The following is a 22,167-nucleotide window of genomic DNA, read 5'->3' on the forward strand; positions in this document are numbered from 1 at the left end:
TGCTCGATGGGCGGAGTCTCAGCTTCGGCGAGCGTCGGTCTGCGGGAGGAGCTCCACAGAACAAACCGACACCCAGCCCGAGTGGAAAATGTGAACGGAAGATTCGGGATTGGGAATTAACGACAGAAAACCGTCACGAGAGTGTTTCTCCGTGGATGAGATGTGATATCTGAGAGGACGGGCGCACTCGAGGTGAGGCATTCATTAGATATTTACCGCGTTCCGCTGAAGTTCCTCTCAGAGTCACCGCGTCTACGCTGAACGCGAGTGACGCGACGCGACAAACTAGAACGCTCCCATTATGATCAACGCAACGCTTGCGGCGCCGACAGCAGGAGCGTTTTGGTGTTGACGCGTCGCGTAGCTCTCGCTCAGACTGAACGGGCTGTTGCAGACAGAATAACCGTTAAAATAACCGTCACGATTCAAATAAAGGTTTTTAAATGTCTCCTGAACGGATCCCGGGAGCGCGCGTGGCGTGTGTGTGTGTAGGTGCTCAGAGTCTTTGTCACCCGGGACGGGCGGAGCTCGGGTTTGGTGTGAGTGACCCGTGGGTTGTTTTTGTCGTGTTCTGGTGGGTGTTTGAACTGCTTTGGATCGATGGGTGTTTAAAGATCCGTTTGAAGCCTCGCAGAGCTGAGATTCACTCGGCCCTCACAGTAATTTAACTCTGATGACCAAAGTTTCCGAGTATAACAACAGCGACTACAGGACGTTATTCTCACAACAAACTCCGCTAGCGCATAACGTTACTGTTCTCAGAAAGTAAATAAAACTGACAGATTATAAAACTAACACTCAAACACTGTTTTAGAGAGATCTCATATTATTATTTTACTGTAGTAGCTGTGGTGATCAGGCTTTGTTGGGTTTATTATTTGTCGACAGCCATGAATTATCATTTTTGCGTTAGCAAGATCTGGCTGTGTGTCAAACAAACCCTAGTCGGCCTTTTTGGGCTATTTTGAATCTTTAACTTTTTTGAGGCATCATAAGATCCATTGAGAATCACAAGTATTTGGGGGGCATCAAAGTATCATTGTTAAACCCCCAATATTATTATTTTTTGGACATAATTTGTGAATCAACAACAATTTGGGGGCATAATAAGATCCATTGAGAATCACAAGTATTTGTGGGCCATTAAAGTATCATTGTTAATTGCCAATAATTTGGGGGCTTGATTTGAAAATCAACAAAATATTTGGGGTTTTGTAAGATCTTTTATCAATCACCAATTTTTGGAAGCATCAAAGTATCATTGTTAATCACTAATAATTTTGGGGTATAAAAGTATAAATCATTGGTAATTCTTAGGTCATCAGATGTAGCTTATATTCTAAAGGTGATACAAGAGGCATCTTTTTGAGCAGTGTTGTGGGGTGACGTTTCTTGGGCACTTTTCCCCATTGAGAACGTCAACACATTTCCATCAACATACTTAAGATTTGTTGGCCATACTCAAGGTGAAAGTGCCCCAGTAACATCAAACCTTGCCCTCTGTATCACCACTTTAATATTCCCTGAAAGGTTGCTGACTCACGAGCTGTGCTTGATTCTGCTGCTCTTCTTCAGTTTGTGTCTGCTCACAGTTGGCTCAGTATTTGCATGTGTTTCAGTGGTTCGTTGCTCTTTTGAATGTCAGCCACAATGCTTGTTTATGTCGTGCCAGAGATGCTGTCTAGGTAGGCAGCTCTTCCGAAGGAACCTGTGATGCTCTAAAATGGGTCTAAAGTCAGCATGACTCTCTGTTTACAATCTGTTTTGCTGGATACATGTGCATTGATTGTCTTGATGAGGAAACTATTGGTTGATGAAGAATGAATCCATATGAATGTGAGTGATAAATTAGAATGGATTGAAATTTCAGAGGTAGAGAATGTTATCTTTGTTTTTTATTGTTTATTTACATTTGTGCATTTTGCTGATGCTTTATCCAAACCGACTTACTTTGGAATCAGTGTATGTTTGATCAGTTCATGCATTCCCTGGGAATCGAACCCATGACTACTGTGTTGCTATCGCAAAGTTTGAGCTGATTGTTCACTATAAAATCTTAGAAGTAAACAGAGTGAATTGTGATTACATGCTGGCTTTAATGTCGACTGTGGTGTTTGTTTCAGGGTGTTTCATCAGTCTGCATAATGACAAACACTGTGATCTCACAGACACGGATGGATTTGACGGAGACCTCGCTGTGTAGGCTCTGAGGATTAAACCCCATCACCTTCAGAGTCCAGTTCTGCAGTCCACTGGTCCTCTGTGTTCATCAAAGGGAGGAAGGGTCACTCAGACTCATGGTGATGATGAACGGGTGTCTACACAGATGCCCTCTCAGGGTTTGAGCATGCCCGGTAACATCTGAACGCCTCTCGACCCGCAGGACACAGATCATGGCCCAAACCAGCCTGCTGCAGGGCAAACGCTTCTACTGCCGCGAGTGGGTCTTCCACAAGATCCAGCACTGCCTTCAGGAGAAGACCAGCAACCTCAGCGCCCCGGGGACCTCAGAGACACTCAACCCTGTCAGCGGGGCGGGGAAGGGCGGCTCGTGGGGGGTCCTGCTGGTCGGCGGTCCCGGAAGCGGGAAGACTGCTCTGTGTACGGAGTTACTGTGGCCCAGCTCGGTTCACGGCGTCCAGCGAGGCCTGCATCAGCACTGTTTGGGCTTCCACTTCTGCCGGGCCGAGGACTCGGACACACTGTGTGTGAGCGGCTTCATCCGTGGACTGGTGTCTCAGATACTCCGGTCAGGACTCGTGCCGGAATACGAGGAGAGAGTGAGAGAGCCGGCGGTCCAGAGCGCCCTACAGCCGGGAGAGATCGAGAGAAACCCTGCTGAGACGTTCAAGAGGTGAGCAGCATTCGTTCGGCATCTTTCACTCACAGCTTCAGGTGACGTGGTGTAGTGGTTAATTAATGAACTTCTGTACCTTCATCATGTCTCTGATCCAGACACTGAACCTCTGGTTATTCCAGAAGTAGAGCGCTGTGATACAAACAATAAAATAAAAAACTTTTAATAGATTGTTCAATTTTAAGTTTCATGATTTCAGTTCCATTTGACATAAAGGAATTGTGAAAAATTATTGGATACATTATCAAATGAATTTATGTAACATTTATTCCCCTGAATATTTTTCTTTTCTGACCATTGACAGTATTTTCTGATTTACTGAGAGGTAAAACGAGTAAAATCCTTTTCTAATATGTCAGCAAAATCAGATCTTTGAACCCGGTTTTATCCAATGTTGACATCTCTGTTATGGAAATTTATGCAAAATAGTGCGTATTTAATAAGATAATGTCTCATTTGCATATATAAACATAACATTTCAGAAACTTGTGTGCAAACTGTGATTAATCATTGGGTGAAAGTATGTTGGTATTTATTAGTTAAAATATTTACAGGATTCACTTGTGCTGTTATGACTTAAATCTATATTTTAAAATTATAAATAGTAATATATTTCTGTCATAATTTCTTAAAGTTAAACCAGACGTTTGATTTTGGCATTAGTAGTGAAGACTTGAGTTTCTCTGTGTATTTTTTTTTCTTAAATGAAAAGGCTGTTGAAGAAAAAAGAACAGTGTTTATTTGAAATATAAATCTTTTGTAACATTATAAATGTCTTTACTGTCACTTCTGATCAGTTTAACACATCCTTGATGAATGGAAAGGATTGTTTTAAGTTCAGGTTTGGTTGTCGTGTTGATTCACAGGGTTTTGTCTGAAGGCTGATCTTCCAGACCTCAGATGAGGATAAGGATGTGGTGTTGTTGTGTTAATGATGGTAAACTGAAGCCCATCGATCAGGGCTGTGTGTTACTGCGGTCAGCAGACAGGTGAAGTGCTTTCACCACTGATCACTCATTACAGGAACAAACATCACAACGTGTCAAGAACAGAATAGTAATAGTATGTGACCGCTGTGTCTGCCTGCACCAAACACTGATCTAAAGCAGGATCTGTTCACTTGCTCCAGGACAGACAGGGTTTATTAGGGGCTGGTCGTGTAACTAATGAAGGATGAACAGAGAGGAGCTCAGTCCGTCTCTGCCCTGCTTCTCTGAGAGATGATTCAGCAGATTGTAGTCAGTGGTTCAGACTCTCTCTCTCGCTCTTGCTCTCTTTGAGTTGATGCTGATTTGAGATTTAAGATTTGTTATATAGTGTATATTGCTTTGTTATTGTGATATTAAGGATTATGAAACCTGTAGGTTTTGTCCAGTTCAGAGCGATGTGAAGTGACAAACCTGATTACTATTCAGCGATGTGTGTCTCTGCTGCAGTTTAATCATTCATGTCTCTGTTGTTCTGATTGACTGCCACCTGACAATCTGCTGAGTTTCTCTGCACCAGTGCATGCTGGGAGATTTCAGGCCATGCGTCCACACACATGCACAAACACACTGTGTGTGTGACGTGGGCTGAATGAGACTCTGTGAACTGTGATCACTCAGATATACAGTATTTCAGTAATGGAGCTGTGATATGAGTGATCAGACACACATGTGCACATTAGTCGTGATTTTACTGTACAAATATCAGATTAAAAACGGTCAAAACCTCAGTCAGATGTCAGCAGGGATGATCGAGTCCATTAAACTGTGTGTGATTTATGAAACAAACAGGAAATGATTGGACAAACACATGACTAAACGGACTCAGAGCTGATGAGAGAGAATCATGAAAATGCTATTTATAAACCAGAATATCTCGGAATTGGAGCAGTTTTTGGAATCCCAATCTAAACTAGTGTCTGAATAGTAAAGCTCTTAGACACTGCTGTGTTAACATGTAAACTACACTGAAGCACACGTGATGCATGAGGAGGACATCTTTTCATTTGAGAAAACTGTCATTGTTTACACACACACACACACACACACACACACACACTAGAAGGTTCTTCACTGCAACTGCTCAAAATACTGTTTAACTTTGATTAAGTTGTGACAGAAATATAGCCTATCAGTATTGCACGGAAGAATTCACTTCTTGAAGGAATAGAAATAACTATTCATTTGATTATTATTGTTAATATTATTTAAAAGTTTATAATATAGATTTTTATTTAAGGAATAACAAAATTTTTCATCCACTCGTCAAATTGAAACAGTGCAGCACTTTGTTTGCTAAAATATTTAAACAAAATAATTCAAAACAATTCAACCATTACAACGGAATCAAGAAAAAGGAAAACTGAAAATACAAAATTTGGAGAAATAATAATAATAGAATTTTGGGAAAAAATAAATCCAATTTCTGAATTGCTAACAAATGACTCGCTGAAGGATTTCTCTTTCGTGATTTTTATTTTTAATTTTTAAGTGTTATTTGAATGTGACAGAGAATGTGTGTGTGTGCGTGTGCGCGCACGTGTGTGTGTGTGTGTGTCTCAGGTGTGTGCTGCTGCCGCTGCTGGGCTGTAAGGCTCCGTCTCAGGCTCTGTTTGTGTTGGTGGACTCAGTGGACGAGGGATGTTTGACCGGAGACAGAGATCAGAGGTCAGCAAACATCGGCGAGCTGCTGGCCGCTCATCACGAGCTCTTCCCGCCGTGGCTTCTCCTCGTCCTCTCAGCACGCCGGCAGAACAAACACATCACCAAACTCTTCACAGGTGACCACCTCTACCTCAACCCACCTTGAGTGTTTAATAATCAGATTATTACATGTACTTACATCTCTCATCAGATCAAATCAGCATCTGAACTGAATTACAGACCTTCAGGGAGTCTGTTATTGTGTTACTTTGCATAAAAATGAATTATGTTACATAACTGGTTTCCTTTTTTGGGCTAATGCAATATTGCAGTGTGTTTCTTAATGTCTCCGAGTGCTAGAAAGTAAAGGCGTTGTTGTGTGAGTCAGTGGAGATCAGACTGGATGAGCTTCTCAGGCCTCCAGCAGGAAATCAGCAGCAGATGTGTGAATATTTCTAATGAGCAGAGAGACAGTGAGTGTGTTATGTGAGGACAGATCAACGCTGTGGTTTGATTTGGCCATATAGATTCAGTCTGAAAGAAAACACATCACTGACAGAGTTCGTTAAACCTGGTGTGTGATTCTCCTACTCTGACATTTCTACAAACCCTTCACTTTTTAAAATTCTTTTTGTTTTTATTTGAAATAAATATGAAACATCTTATAAGTTTTTAGTAATAGGTTTTTATATTTTAACTTGTATTTCTAGTTTTTCAATGAAGATAACACAAAAGCAAACAAACACTTTCTCAAGATTTCTTGCACCAGATCAATCTGTATTTAGTTTACATTGGCTCTTATTATAAGTATCTTTTGGCTTGTTGTTTGTGCTTTGTTTATAAAGCATTCCAGAATATGAAGTTATTAAAGTGGAAACGTGCAGGTTGTGACATTTTGATCTTATTTGCAATATATGAGTTATTTTTTGTTTTCTTGTTTGCTGTTTTTCCCCCCCTAACAAGATCTGCCAACAAACAAGACTCAATCATTTTCTCTCTGTGATTTACTTGCACCACTGAAATATGTCATTTAAAGCGATAGGTCACCCAAAAATGAAAATATGCTCAGCATCAGGCCAATCCAAGATTTAGATGAGTTTGTTTCTTCATCAGATTTGGAGAAATGTAGCATTGTATCTGTGTCTCAGCAATGGAGAAGACAAAAGCTAAACAAACCCAGCATTGAGACGTTTCTAACTCCAATGTATTTTTGGACGAGATGTTTTTGCAGCTTACAGTATTTTCAGTAAATGCTGTTTCCTTCATTGTGGATTTGAGTTTCAAAAGTCACAGTATGTTTCCATAAATCACAGAAAATATAAGCCAATGCTTCTCTCTCTATTTCATCTGCCATGTGTTCATCATTTTACACACATTGCAAACCACAAGCTGATATTAATGTCACGATGTTCAGTTGTGCAGGCATTTAGTGTTTGTTTGTGTTGTGTTTCTGATGACATCACAGCTGGACTGTGAAATGAAGAAATTATGTGATGTTTTTTTTAGTTTGTGAACCGATGTGTGTGTGTGTGCGCGTGCGTGCGTGCGTGTGTGCGTGTGTGCGTGTGTGTGTGTGTGAGTGCGTGTGTGTGAGTGAGTGAGTGAGTGTGTGTGTGTGTGTGTGTGTGTGTGTGTGTGTGGGTGAGTGAATGGTCTCAGCACAGAAACCGGCTGCAGGCTTTCAGAATCCAGGTCAGACTGTAGTAAAAATACACTCTGTGTGTGTGTGTGTGTGTGTGTGTGTGTGTGTGTGTGTGTGTGGTGGCTCACAGTAAACACACATGACCAGTAAACACTGACCTCAGCTCACTGACCAGAAGTTCAAACAAAATCCCGAAGTGGTTCGTGTCCTGCATTAAACCCCAGATTACAAACACCTGCTCAACGGTTTGCTTTCTGAATAACACGTTTCTGCTCTTATTGTCTGCTAATATAAGGCTCCTGGAAGAGCAGATCAAATAGAGTGATGATCCTAACAGACAGAATCATGATTTCACACCGAGTGTTCGGTTTTACTCACAAATGTAGTAGACTGGAGGAACGATGCTGAAAATACAGCTTGCGTATGTTAAATTTGAACAGATATTCACATTGAAAACAGCTGTTTTAACTTCAGACAGAGATGTTTAGAGACATGAAGTGACATTTGAGTGTTTCTGAAAGCGTTCTGTTGTGTTGAGCTGAAGATATAAAAGACTGTTTGTGATCTTCATCACGTTATTCAGAGTCAGACCGAGACAATGCTGGAGACGGGTCAGAGGTCAGAATTACCCGGCTGTGTGACATGCACACACTTATTCATTAACACGTTTGACCGTTAGCAGTGTTTGGGTGTGAGGGTCAGGTCTCGGTGACCTCTGTGCTGTTCCCATGGTGACAGGGCCCCAGGGTCAAAGGCTAATCTGTGGGAAACATGTGCCACACTGCTACTGGTTTAAATGAGTTTGAAGTGAGCTTGACACTATACCAACATCTAATTTAAGAGGAAATGAATTATTCTTAATGTGAATTTCGATACTTGAGCAGCACAACGTTTTCAACATTGATAATAATCAGAAATGTTTCTTGAGCAGTAAATCAGTATTTTATTCTGATTTCTGAAGATCATGTGGTTCAGGTGGTTTTTGACTTGTGTGAGACAGGGCTAATGCCAATAATGGGAAAAGGAAACACCTTTTGCAAATGAGTTCCTCAATGGATTATATATGAAAATGATTATATTCGGTGGCTTCTCCTGCTTTTCTTAGTAAAATTTGGTGCAGGTTTATCAGGAAGTGATGATTTTGGTCTCTTTGACTCACTGGATGGAAACAGTGTGTATTCGCACGTTTCATACAGTATTCCAGTTTTGTGCATAAGTTAAATTCGCAGCTTTGGATGGAAACCCTGCTTGAAATATGCTTTTGAATCACTCGTATAAAAATGGTTGATTTTCCACATGCACTGCTGGGAATCACCACAGATCAAAAAGAAAACACACACACACACACAGGGCCCTTATTCACAGGTGAAGTGTATATCTGCCCCCTGAGTGTCTCCAAAATCATCAAGTTTCCTTCCCTTGGAATCTCTTTCTCTCTCTCACACTCTCTCTCACTCACTCTCTCTGTCTTTCTCCCCCTCTCTCTCTCTCTCACACTCTCTCTCTCTCACACTCTCTCTGTCTCTCTCTCTCTCTCACTGCACACATGTAACCTCAAGAAGAGAGACGTCATGCTAAACGATTGAAGTGCTGCTTGTTCTAATGGCAGAACCTGAAGAAATGCATGCTTCGTGTAGTCAGAGAGAGCAGGATGTTTCCTGTAAACATCCTGGTCCTTGAGCTGTCATCGGACGGATGACGATCCTCTGTTCTGATTGGCTCAGGCTTTTTAACACTTTAAAAAAAATATTTTTGTATCAGATTGACTAACCTACACTGTCCGAATTGATTTTTTGGGTAACAAAGATTGTTGGACTAGGTCTTTCTGCTTCTACATCTCATGCTTTGTTTGTGTTGCTCGCCACCATCTTTATAATTACTGTGAGTTTGTTTTTATTCATTATGTGTTGAACTTGGGATAAGAAGTCATATTCCTGGATTAAAATTGAATAAAGTTGGCTGCCAGATACATAAATGTAAATATAAAAAGTACTAAATAAAAACAAATATATAAACTAATAATAAAAGGAATATTATTAGTTTATTACTTTAAACAAAAAAAATAGAATTTAAGGTGGTAGTAGTAGAAACTAGGAGGAGATACGTTTTGAATTTTTAGTCTCAGAAAAATAATAATAAAAATAAAAATAAGAAGTTTAAATAGCATAACAGTATGTTGGCTTGTTGCCAAGCCAACATAATAATAATAATAATAAAGATGATGTATAAATACATTAAATATTTATTTAAAATAAAAATAAATTTATATATAAAATTGTACAGTCTTGGCCAAACGTTTTGAGAATTACATAAATATTGGAAATTGGAAAAGTTGCTGCTTAAGTTTTTATAATAGCAATTTGCATATACTCCAGAATGTTATGAAGAGTGATCAGATGAATTGCATAGTCCTTCTTTGCCATGAAAATTAACTTAATCCCAAAAAAACCTTTCCACTGCATTTCATTGCTGTCATTAAAGGACCTGCTGAGATCATTTCAGTAATCATCTTGTTAACTCAGGTGAGAATGTTGACGAGCACAAGGCTGGAGATCATTATGTCAGGCTGATTGGGTTAGAATGGCAGACTTGACATGTTAAAAGGAGGGTGATGCTTGAAATCATTGTTCTTCCATTGTTAACCATGGTGACCTGCAAAGAAACGCGCGCAGCCATCATTGCGTTGCATAAAAATGGCTTCACAGGCAAGGATATTGTGGCTACTAAGATTGCACCTAAATCAACAATTTATAGGATCATCAAGAACTTCAAGGAAAGAGGTTCAATTCTTGTAAAGAAGGCTTCAGGGCGTCCAAGAAAGTCCAGCAAGCGCCAGGATGGTCTCCTAAAGAGGACTCAGCTGCGGGATCGGAGTGCCACCAGTGCAGAGCTTGCTCAGGAATGGCAGCAGGCAGGTGTGAGCGCATCTGCACGCACAGTGAGGACAATACTTCTGGAAGATGGCCTGGTGTCAAGAAGGGCAGCAAAGAAGCCACTTCTCTCCAAAAAAAAAATCAGGGACAGATTGGTCTTCTGCAGAAAGTATAGTGAATGGACTGATGAGGACTGGGGCAAAGTCCTATTCTCCGATGAAGCCCCTTTCCGATTGTTTGGGGCATCTGGAAAAAGGCTTGTCTGGAGAAGAAAAGGTGAGCGCTACCATCAGTCCTGTGTCATGCCAACAGTAAAGCATCCTGACACCATTCATGTGTGGGGTTGCTTCTCATCCAAGGGAGTGGGCTCACTCACAATTCTGCCCAAAAACACAGCCATGAATAAAGAATAGTACCAAAACACCCTCCAACAGCAACTTCGTCTAACAATCCAACAACAGTTTGGTGAAGAACAATGCATTTTCCAGCACGATGGAGCACCGTGCCATAAGGCAAAAGTGATAACTAAGTGGCTCGGGGACCAGAATGTTGAAATTTTGGGTCCATGGCCTGGAAACTCCCCAGATCTTAATCCCATTGAGAACTTGTGGTCAATCCTCAAGAGGCGGGTGGACAAACAAAAACCCACTAATTCTGACAAACTCCAAGAAGTGATTATGAAAGAATGGGTTGCTATCAGTCAGGATTTGGCCCAGAAGTTGATTGAGAGCATGCCCAGTCCAATTGCAGAGGTCCTGAAAAAGAAGGGCCAACACTGCAAATACTGACTCTTTGCATAAATGTCATGTAATTGTCGATAAAAGCCTTTGAAACGTATGAAGTGCTTGTAATTATATTTCAGTACATCACAGAAACAACTGAAACAAAGATCTAAAAGCAGTTTAGCAGCAAACCTTTTGAAAACTAATATTTATGTAATTCTCAAAACTTTTGACCACGACTGTAATATTTATTTATTCATCAAATATTAATTTCTTCAACTTTGTCATGACCAAGTTAAAAGTATACAACTGGTCATGATTTACTTTTTTGCATTATATTATTTTTAATAATTTAATTTCTTTTTTTATTATTTAATTTGTTTAATAATAATGAGTCATTGCTAATAAAGGTTATGGCTGACGGTAAAGTTTCACTTGTTTTGAACAGAATCAGACACATTTCTGTCATTTAACTTTGACTCAATAGAATTGATTTTGCGTCAGTACTAAGCTGCAGCTGCATGTATGAGAATTAAAGTGAAATATACTGCACTATTATACTACAGTATCATTGCATCTGTCTCAACAATAGAGCAGTAGTCTTTCATCTGAGTCTGCAGTAGAGAACATGTCTGAACATGATCTGATGTGTGTATATAATGATTTTAGTTCTCTATCTCTGAGAGAGCGGCCCGGTCCTCTGACTCAACACTCGTGTGTAATCTGAACACTGGATTTGGATCCGAACACACACACTTGAGCTCTGGGAGGCCTGCGTTTGGGAAGTTTGCTGATTCAAGTGTATTTTAGGAAACTTTGCTGATGGAGTAATTACAAACGTGGAGCAGCGGACATGTTCTCGGGCGGCTGAGGGCAAGCGATGTTTCAGTGGTGCAGAACCAGTTAAAATATCACATAATCAAGACACACGTGTTTGGGGTTTAGGTTTAAGATTTGAAAGACCACATCAACAGCAGATGATCTCAGAAACACCCTCTTAACTCTGTAACTAATGACTGCTTTGATCATTGAGTAATCTAACGATCATCTTACCAAGAAGGTGAACTAGTGAAGTGAAAAGTGAAGTGACATTCAGCCAAGTATGGTGACCCATACTCAGAATTTGTGCTCTGCATTTAACCCATCCGAAATGCACACACACAGAGCAGTGAACACACACACACACTGTGAGCACACAACAGGAGCAGTGGGCAGCCATTTATGCTGCGGCGCCCGGGGAGCAGTTGGGGGTTCGATGCCTTGCTCAAGGGCACCTAAGTCGTGGTATTGAAGGTGGAGAGAGAACTGTACATGCACTCCCCCACCCTCAATTCCTGCCGGCCCGGGACTCGAACTCACAACCTTTCGATTGGGAGTCCGACTCTCTAACCATTAGGCCACGACTTCCCACTAGTCCGACGACTAGTCCTGTAAGCTCAGCTACGACTTAGACGACTAGTCCTGTAAGCTCAGCTACATTTAGTTTAAACATCAGCTTATCTCAGGGTTTATAAGACAATTCATGCTTAGTAATATTTTTGATTTGACTTGAATTAAAAATTAAATCGCAGTATGGTTTTGTGCCATAACCATTTCACTAAGGCCACAATTTAAATAAATATATGAATACTTAAATGTAAAATAACGTATATTATTCACTGTGAATAAATTACATGTATAGATGAATCATTAAGCTTAATTAACATTAAGGACACCATCACTTTAAACACAATTTATGGTTCTGGTATGTATGTATTTGTATAGAAAGCAGCTCTACACGGGGCTCGCGTGATGTAGAGACACTTAAGAGACTTAAACAAAAGATGAACCTCATTACAGACAGTTGAGAGATTGAGATGATCTCATTTGTGGAATCTCTGTTTCCTGTGGGAACACAAGCGGAGGGAAAGGTGCATGTGAAGTCCACACTCCCGAGCGTTGTTCACAAAGGCCACTCCTTATGTAAGCACACCTGTCTGTCGCATGATTGATGAATTCATTTATAGTGGAAGATCCAGTTTCCTCCCAAACTGCCTGCAGCATCTCCTGAATATAACAGCAGGGTTTATGTTGTTATCCGACGGCTTTATCAGCAGGTGTTGAAGAGTTTCTGACCTGCGCTCGCATCTCCAAATTATTCCATGATGCAAAATTATTATGTTATGTGTTAAAGACCTGTAATTTATATAATTGCAATATTTAACAGTCAATTATTTTGTATATGATGCAATATAGTATTATTGTATTGAATATATATATATAATGCATTAATAAGATAAAGTATAATTTGGCAAAGAACCAAACTTTCTTTATTGGAAACATGGAGAACAAGGTCAAACAGGGCAACGGCTTCCTGTCAGGGTTTCCTCGACCTCCCGCCTCCGGTTGAAACTACATGCGTTTGGGAGGATTCGGAAAACATAATGAAAGAGGTTTGGTTGGCTACAGTTTTTTTTTAGAAGACTAAAAAGATGAACGTTTGGAAAGCCCCCAGTGTTTACTAGACAGTAATTTGTAATCTGTAATCTAAACCCGGTGAACTCTTTAACCAGTGGCAGCTTTCCAAACCAAACATGCCTTCAGCCCACTTAAACAGATGAGTTAGTTACGTGCTGGACCCGCCGGCCAAATAACATATTTGGGTCATCTGTTCCTTTGCCCCACTTTTAGTCCCCCAACAAGGCCCCTTCCTCTTTCAGCCTTTCTATTTCCTTCATCTGGAGTCACAAAGACTGAAGGCTTGGAGACTGTTGTGAGTTTTTAAAGGCAGGGTGAAGGTCTGGGTCAGTTAGTTAACTAATGACAAAAACAAGTCTTTAGACGGGACGGGGCTCAAAGAGAGAACATGGGTTATAAACTGCAGTACATGCTGCAACTATTGACCTGTTCATCATCATTTAAAGGTTATTGTGGTAAACTGGAGCAAAATATTAAATAATAGAGCAGTCGGGTTTCAGAGGTAAAAATTTAATTCATTTTCTCCAGAGGGAAAAATCAAAACTTCAAAGACAGACCTGTTGTGAGCTCTGAGGTTGTTAATCAATTATATGCTTTTGTTGAACCCATCTGTTCAAGTCAACGTAAAAAAAAAAAACTCATGTTTTCTAGCAGAATTCGTGGTGAAACTACATTACCCATGATGCTGTAGAGAAAATTCCACCAATTAGAGTCGCAGCGAGCACTTGCACCAAAATACATAATTAGCTCCGCCCATTCTCATGAAGCTCCACCCACTCCTGTGAAGCTCTGCAAATGTGTTCAAGTCACGTAAATGCTCTCAAGATAATTGTGATTCGCATCTTAGCTGGTTGGCTTGGTTCATGGTTTATAATGCTTTAACAAAGACTTTTTAAAAAACCCTATGGCAAAAATGCTTTCAGAATCACCGCTGCTGAAAAAGTGGGCGGGCACTTACGCGCTCTATAACTGGATATGAAAAGCCTACGGTATGAAGGAGAAGAAGAAGAAAGATGGCATGAAGGCGGGATGATTGTCCACAGGTGTGCCTCTGTTGTCATTCATGCCCCGGTTTAGATTTCACACAGGTTTTATTTGGGAAACCTCAGCTGTTGATGGCTGCCTCGGGCCTTAAGCACCAAAGACAAAGAAAATAACTGCAGAGCCCTTTCAGAAAGATAGACGTTATATAATCTCATTCAAAGGGGTTTTGTGAACTTCTTAAACTCTAAGGGACTGGCCAGGAAAGATGTAATCTGTATTCTGTTTTTGTGTTGCTGGTTTGTCTTTCTGAAGGACTGAAACACTTTTCTGGGGTTTGGCTTGAAAAAGAGTATTGTATTTACTTGAGAGGAAGTAGGCCTATTTTTATCCTCTTTCCCATAGAAAATGGACTTGTGTAGATTGTATGATTGAGCGACCAATTAAATTACATGGAAGAGGAATGTTTAGCTGCTCTCCCACCAGTGGGGCTTCAGAAAGATTGAGACATATGTGAACGACCTTAAAGGAGTTCATGTTTTTTACTTTCCTTTGACCTCAGCATGTCTGAGTCCATGGGAACTTTAAATGAAATATGTGCATTGAATGTCCTTTGGGCCGCTGTTAAACATGCATGCCGATCCTGAAAAAAAAAATCAACAAAGATAGAATTTGCACTTATCTGAAGCAGAATGCCTTGACATCTGTTGGCATGAGTGCTTGTTTGTAAAAACCTTGGTTCTGCCTTGTTTTATTTTGCAAAAGTCTTAGTCTTAAAGTCTTATGTGAAACTCTCAAATGCGCATCGTACTTTGTGTAGTTGCAGATGTGACCTAGTTTTGCCACAGGAATCATTACACGTCTTGTTTTGTTTTCTAGAGAAAACAAAGCAAATTCCATTCACCTTTTCTGCAGGAAAACTGACTTTATCTGTTACTGCTGGACTTGAGTTTTGTATATTGTGTATGAAGATAAAAGTCCTTGTGTGTGTGTTTGCAAAGCTGCTGATGCTGTTGAGTGCACAAGTTTACATTCCTCTTGTGGTATTTGCAAGATGTCTAAAATTTAAAAAAAAATGCATTTAGTTTCTTTTTATTTAGTTTTGGCTGGATGAAGCTGTTTTACATAACAGATATATTCCACAAAGCAAAACAACAACTGAATGAACATAAATGATCCTGTCTTGAGTTGTTCTTTAGAAAAAGCACATTCTGAGATTTTTACAACTGAGGGTTACACGCACAAACTATGGTAGATGCAAACATTTATTGATAAGAATATACTAGGAACAAAGGGGATGAAATTCTTTGTAAACAGGATTAAAAATGTAAATTGTTATAATTTTGTCTCGTGGTAAATATAATGTTTATCTCTTATACGGGAAAATATAATGTTTATCTATTTACGGGAAGTCGTGGCCTAATGGTTAGCGAGTCGGACTCCCAATCGAAAGGTTGTGAGTTCGAGTCCCGGGCCGGCAGGAATTGTGGGTGGGGGGAGTGCATGTACAGTTCTCTCTCCACCTTCAATACCACGACTTAGGTGCCCTTGAGCAAGGCATCGAACCCCCAACTGCTCCCCGGGCGCCGCAGCATAAATGGCTGCCCACTGCTCCGGGTGTGTGCTCACAGTGTGTGTGTGTGTGTTCACTGCTCTGTGTGTGTGCATTTCGGATGGGATAAATGCAGAGCACAAATTCTGAGTATGGGTCACCATACTTAGCTGAATGTCACGTCACTTTCACTTTATGTTTTTGAACACACATCTTTCCAAAGCTAACTTACGTTGTTAACGTAAAACTGAATCTTTTATGAAAATGCCTCTCAGATTGTAGCTGACATCACCAGATCAAAGTTAAAATCAGCTTAATGACTTTTTTTTTTATTCTTGTCTCTTTGTTTTTTCAAAGAGACATGTAATGTGTAAACCTCACTGTGACACTAGCAGTCCTTTGTAGGGACTTCAGGCCAAACTAATCACCTTTTGTCTCTGTCCTTTTTGTAGGATTCCGTAAGATCAGCCTTGATGACCTACGGAAGGCCTACATCGTAAAAGATGTGCAGCAATACATCCTCCACCGCCTAGACCAGGAGGAGGCCCTGCGACAACACCTTACCAAGGAGACAGCAGAGATGCTGAACCAGCTTCACATCAAGAGCAGTGGCTGCTTCCTTTACCTTGAGCGAGTTCTTGACGGAGTGGTTGAAAACTTCATCATGCTGCGGGAGATCCGAGACATCCCGGGGACACTGAATGGACTCTACCTTTGGCTCTGCCAGAGACTGTTTGTCAGGAAGCAGTTCGCCAAAGTCCAGCCCATCCTTAATGTGATTCTGGCTGCCTGCAGGCCGCTGACTGTCAGGGAGCTCTATCATGCAGTCTGGACTAAAAACATGGCTTTGACGATGGAGGATTTTCAGAAGAAGATGGACATTCTTTCTAAGTTGCTTATTGATGGACTTGGCAGTACTAAGATCTTATTTCACTACAGCTTTGCTGAATGGCTCCTGGATGTTAAACACTGCACACAAAAATACCTTTGCAATGCAGCAGAAGGACATCGAATGATGGCCATGATTTACACGTGCAGAGCAAAGCAGCTTAAACCTCTGGAGGTGCAGGAGTTTGCCTATCACCTGATCAACTCGAACCTGCAGATCGAGCCCTTTAATCTCGCCCTTTGGATGGTGTGGAATGGCACCCCTGCTAAAGACTCCCTGTCCACTTCAATCCCAAAAGAACAGGAGGTACTCCAACTTCTAGTCAAAGCTGGGGCTCACGTCAGCAACGAAGATGACCACGCTTCATGCATTTTGCAACAGGCCTTGGAACGCGAGGACTCAATTCGAACTCTACTAGATAACGGTGCTTCTGTTAATCAAACTGACTCCAACGGGAGAACTCTTTTAGCCAATGCTGCCTACAGCGGAAATCTGGATGTCGTGAACCTTCTAATCTCCAGGAGAGCCAACATGGAGTTGGAGGACAGCCATGGACAGACAGCACTTACTCTGGCAGCTAGACAAGGCCACACCAAGGTGGTCAACTGTCTCATCGGGTGTGATGCTAACATCAATCACACGGACCACGATGGCTGGACTGCCCTTAGGTCTGCAGCCTGGGGAGGCCACTCGGAAGTTGTATCTGCGCTCCTGTATGCAGGTGCTAAAGTGGACTGTGCAGATGCTGACAGTAGGACTGCCCTGAGAGCTGCCGCTTGGGGAGGTCATGAAGATATTGTCCTCAACCTCCTTCAGCACGGAGCTGAAGTCAACAAGGCGGATAATGAAGGACGAACTGCACTGATCGCTGCAGCGTACATGGGTCACAGAGAAATTGTAGAGCATCTGTTGGATCATGGAGCTGAGGTCAATCATGAGGATGTGGATGGCAGGACGGCGCTCTCCGTTGCTGCTCTTTGTGTGCCTGCCAGCAAAGGCCACGGTGCGGTCGTGAGCCTGCTAATCGACCGTGGAGCCGAGGTGGACCACTGCGACAAAGACTGCATGACCCCGCTTCTGGTGGCTGCCTACGAAGGCCATGTGGATGTGGTTGATCTGCTTCTAGAAGGAGGAGCGGATGTTGATCACACTGATAACAATGGGAGAACGCCGCTGCTTGCTGCAGCATCTATGGGACATGCTTCTGTTGTCAACACTCTGCTTTTCTGGGGTGCGGCAGTGGACAGTATCGACAGTGAAGGCAGGACTGTGCTGAGCATTGCCTCCGCACAGGGGAATGTGGAGGTTGTCCGAACTCTGCTGGACAGAGGACTTGATGAAAACCACAGAGATGACGCAGGCTGGACGCCGTTGCACATGGCCGCTTTTGAGGGACACAGACAAGTTTGTGATGCTCTCATTGAACAAGGTGCCCGCTGCACAGAGGTTGACAATGATGGACGTATCTCTTTGATTCTGTCTGCTCAAGAGGGTCATTACGACTGTGTGCACATCTTACTAGAGAACAAGTCATGTATTGACCAGAGAGGGTACGATGGGAGAAACGCTCTCCGAGTTGCAGCACTAGAGGGACACAGAGACATCGTGGAGTTGTTGCTGAGCCATGGAGCAGATATTGACTTCAAGGATGCAGATGGTCGCCCAACTCTTTACATCTTGGCACTTGAGAATCAGCTGGCCATGGCGGAGTACTTCCTCGAAAATGGAGCCAATGTTGAAGCCAGTGATTTGGAAGGGAGAACAGCCTTACATGTGTCGTGTTGGCAAGGCCACGTAGAGATGGTCAGATTACTGATCAACTACCATGCAGATGTGAACTCATGTGATAATGAGAAACGCTCTGCCCTCCAGTCGGCAGCTTGGCAGGGTCACATAAAGATTGTTAAAATCTTGATTGACAATGGCACCGTTGTAGACCACACATGCAACCAGGGTGCTACAGCTCTGGGTATCGCCGCTCAAGAGGGGCACATTGATGCGGTTCAGACTCTTCTAGAGCATGGTGCAGATCCGAACCACGCTGATCAGTTTGGACGCACTGCCATGAGAGTCGCAGCCAAAGGTGGTCACACCCCCATAATCAAACTCTTGGAGAAATATGGTGCCACGAGTATCAATGGCTGCAACCCGTCTCCCGTTCACACCATGGAGCAGCAAACACCTGCTTCGGTTGCTGGAAAAGTACAGTCACTCACTATAAAGTCCAGCAGCTCTGGAAGCACAGGAGCTGGTGATGTGCATTCAGCAGGGCGAGGACAATCCAATGGACCTGTTCATGCTTTCAGTTCACCGTCTGAGTCTCCAGACTCAACCGTGGACCGGCAGAAGTCCTCCCTCTCCAATAACTCTCTCAAAAGTTCAAAGAACTCTTCCTTGAGGACCACCTCATCCACTGCGACTGCCCAGACTGTCCCCATCGACAGCGTCCATGTCCTTTCTTTTATTGAACAGATCCAGCAACATTCACTGCCTCGCAGTCGCAGTCGTCAATCAATCGCTTCTCCCTCCTCCACCACCAGGTCCATCGGCACCCAGCCTGGCTCTTCAACCAGCGAGTATGACTGGAGTCAGGTCAAGCCAGGCCTCAAGTCCACCAAAGCGTCTAAGAATGGCCAAAACTTCTCAAACAAAGGAACATCGGGTGAGAAGAAGAAAAGCAAGAATGGCTCTTATTCACAGAGTCATGCTCTTGAGTACGAACTTACCCAATTTGATAAAAATCTTGTGCTCAATAAGCCAGTGTCCAACATTGCAGTTAAAGATCCTCAATGTAAGATCATGGTGGGAAGATCCAGCGCTCTGGATTCTGTCCAATCGCAGGAGCAGTTCTACATTCAGCCGCAGAGCTGTGCAGAGAAGAAGAGGAACGGCATTATGACCAACCCCAAATACCACCAACAGGGAAACCAGGTATTTATTGGGAGAGTTTCAGTCCCCAGAACGGTTCCCAACAGGGGCCACCAGGACTTTCTGGACAGTTATCCAATAGGAGAGACTGAATTAAGCCTGAAACAAGCCCTACAGCTCCAAATTGAAGGATCAGACTCTGGGTTAAACTGCAAAAAAGAGACGCCATTATAACTGGTGAGTACATGACTTTTAAAGACTATTGCATAGTAGTTCAAGTTGAGAGATTTTGTCGCTGAAAGCACATTTGTAACTTAGATTGTTAAGTGCAGTGTTATTTATCTAAACAACAGTAATATTAGTTAAAATCTGGTCGTTGTTAAATACGTTGGTTTTCAGTGAAACTTGTCGGCTAGGTGGTGCTTAGGCTCCTTGATTCGGTCAAAGGTGCTACTTGGTCTGAAAAGTTTAAGAACCACTCATCTACATTTTATGAGAATGCCAAAAGCTTTATAAAAAAAAACTGACTCAAGACGTTTTGATGCCATTTCAGATGTCTTAATCCTCATTCGTCATTCAGAAAGAGACTGTGCCAAAGTGAACGCTTTCATCTGTAAAAGAACTGAAACCATTTTCTAAACTTCTCTGTGGAACATCTCAAGAAGAAAGGAACGAGAAACAACTGAAGAGGGATTATTGCCAAGTGGTGATGCAGATTCATACTTGTGCCTGTTGATGCTCCGGCCTTCTTGTGGTGACCATGATGCACACAGACGCTTTTAATTTAATGCATTAATATTTAATAGGCAGTGGATGCACTTTCTTCCTTTGTTTTTTTTTGCCTTTTAATGCTTTGTTTGTTTATCAGTTTACTTAAAAAAAAAAAAAGTACATATGTCCGTTTGTTTTGTCTTAAACTGACAGCAATGTGCCGCTGGAGTACGTTGTTTCCTTTGACAGATATCGCAAACTCTCCGACGTATTCACATCTTTGAATCTCTCAGTCTCCATTAGTCCTTCGGTGCACTCATAAAATCACGAAACCTTCGAAAACGAAAGTCTTCGTTTACTCTTCGCACATATTTATTTTGGAGGAAAAGCAGCTGTCATGTGTGCTATATTTGCTAATATCATGGTGCTGTGTTTTGACGTTGCCTATTATAATATTTTTTGAATCACAAACGTCATTTTAACTCTGTATTATGAGTGTAGCATTATTGATGCCCTTAAAGAAGAGTAACTCTGGCTTTACCATCCTTCATTATTTAGTCCCTGTGGGACCTGTCTTTGTTTGTTTGTTTTCCTCTATTTACATTTGCATATTTAATCTACCGATGGTGTATCGTTAACTAGAGTTTGGTGCTAAATGCAGAGTTCTCAGCGATTGAAGAAAAAGCAACAAGCCGCATCCAATGAGGGTAGAATGTGAGAAAGTGTCAGGTGACGTCTGATGATAAGGTCAGCGAAAGGTCATTGTGCTGTTTCCTCATTCCAAGCAGCAAACCACAGTAATATTTGGATTTCAGGACAGGGTTTGAAATGTATACTCCTCAAGCCAAAGTTAAAACACAAAAAAGCCCACGGTCTTGTGAAGCCGGATCTCGTGTCTCTGTGAGGGAGGGAGAACGGGGCGGGTGTCGAGTGGATTTCAGACATCTGTTTGCTATGAGACGAGACTCTCAGGAAGACCATATTGTGTGTAACTGCATCAGAAAGCTTGTCCTCTGAAGAATTACAGAAAGACACTTTATGAAGCCTAGGACAAGACTGAGAATGAGTCTTTTAAGATGAAGATAAACTCTGGACAGTATTCAGAAATCTCAAGCCATCTGTTTCGCCGAGTTATTATTGTGTTTTTTCTCCTTTGTTCAGCTGTTTTGGTTCTGAGCCTGGAGTTCGTTTCATGAGAAGATTGATTGTAAATAGGTGACCGTGTACATGAAAAAAATTTCACATTTTGAAATTCAATTTCCTGTATTATGAGCTGGATTTTCTGACATGTTAAAGTGCTTAATAAACATATCTGCTTTTCTGCCAAAACAATTAAGTGTTTCTTCTTCATTTACTCTGTCGATCAATACTCTTGCTGATTTGACAAAACAAAACCCACAAACTTACATTGAAGGAGGGACCTGAGCAGTGTAGAAACCTCCTGTAACTGAGATTTGATGCATGTTGTCTTGACAAATATCAAATCTATTTTAGATTAAAGCAAGATGCTATATAGGGCAAAACCATTGTTTTGTCATCCACTCGTCACATTTGAGTTTTTGGGCTATTTTGCTTCTATAAGTAAGAATAAGTGTAAGTAAGAAAACATCAGAAAAACTCGTGTTTATTTTATTTCACTCAATCTATTTGCATCTGTAGATCAAATGAATTTCAAAAGTTTGTTTCTCCACTTCAGCATCACTCCAAATCTTAGTTTTATTTCAATCTCTATTCTGAAGGATTTTATTGAAGGGGTTTTTAAATATATAAATCACACTGATTTATACAACATTTTATTCCTAAAACACATGGTAAAATGTATTTGTTTTCTGCCTGTTGACAGTTTTTTCTGATTTATGGAGAAATCCAGAATCCCCTCTGGAAAAACCTTTAACAAGAATATTGAACCTGGCTTTATTCAGTGATCAGATGCATGTTCTGGAAATGTCTGCAAATTATTGCAGATTTAATGCCTTATTTGCATA

General features: G+C 41.5%; 1 protein-coding gene across 1 annotated transcript; it reads left to right on the forward strand.

Annotated features, from left to right (window-relative positions):
- On the forward strand, window positions 1–21,514 carry LOC132113453 (ankyrin repeat domain-containing protein 50-like). Its single transcript, XM_059521215.1, has 5 exons — window positions 1–192; window positions 2,124–2,854; window positions 5,407–5,624; window positions 16,167–19,708; window positions 20,025–21,514. The coding sequence occupies exons 2-4, from the start codon at window positions 2,394–2,396 to the stop codon at window positions 19,703–19,705; spliced, it is 4,218 nt and encodes a 1,405-aa protein (XP_059377198.1). The 5' UTR covers window positions 1–192; window positions 2,124–2,393; the 3' UTR covers window positions 19,706–19,708; window positions 20,025–21,514.
- The last annotated feature ends 653 nt before the right edge of the window (window positions 21,515–22,167 follow it).

Source organism: Carassius carassius, chromosome 33, assembly GCF_963082965.1.
Source record: "Carassius carassius chromosome 33, fCarCar2.1, whole genome shotgun sequence".
NCBI lineage: Eukaryota > Metazoa > Chordata > Actinopteri > Cypriniformes > Cyprinidae > Carassius > Carassius carassius.

Coding starts and splice junctions, on each gene's coding strand:
- LOC132113453 (XM_059521215.1), top strand. CDS start 2,394: ATGGCCCAAACCAGCCTGCTGCAGGGCAAACGCTTCTACTGCCGCGAG. Junction 2,855..5,406: donor CCTGCTGAGACGTTCAAGAG/GTGAGCAGCATT, acceptor TGTGTGTCTCAG/GTGTGTGCTGCTGCCGCTGC. Junction 5,625..16,166: donor CATCACCAAACTCTTCACAG/GTGACCACCTCT, acceptor TCCTTTTTGTAG/GATTCCGTAAGATCAGCCTT.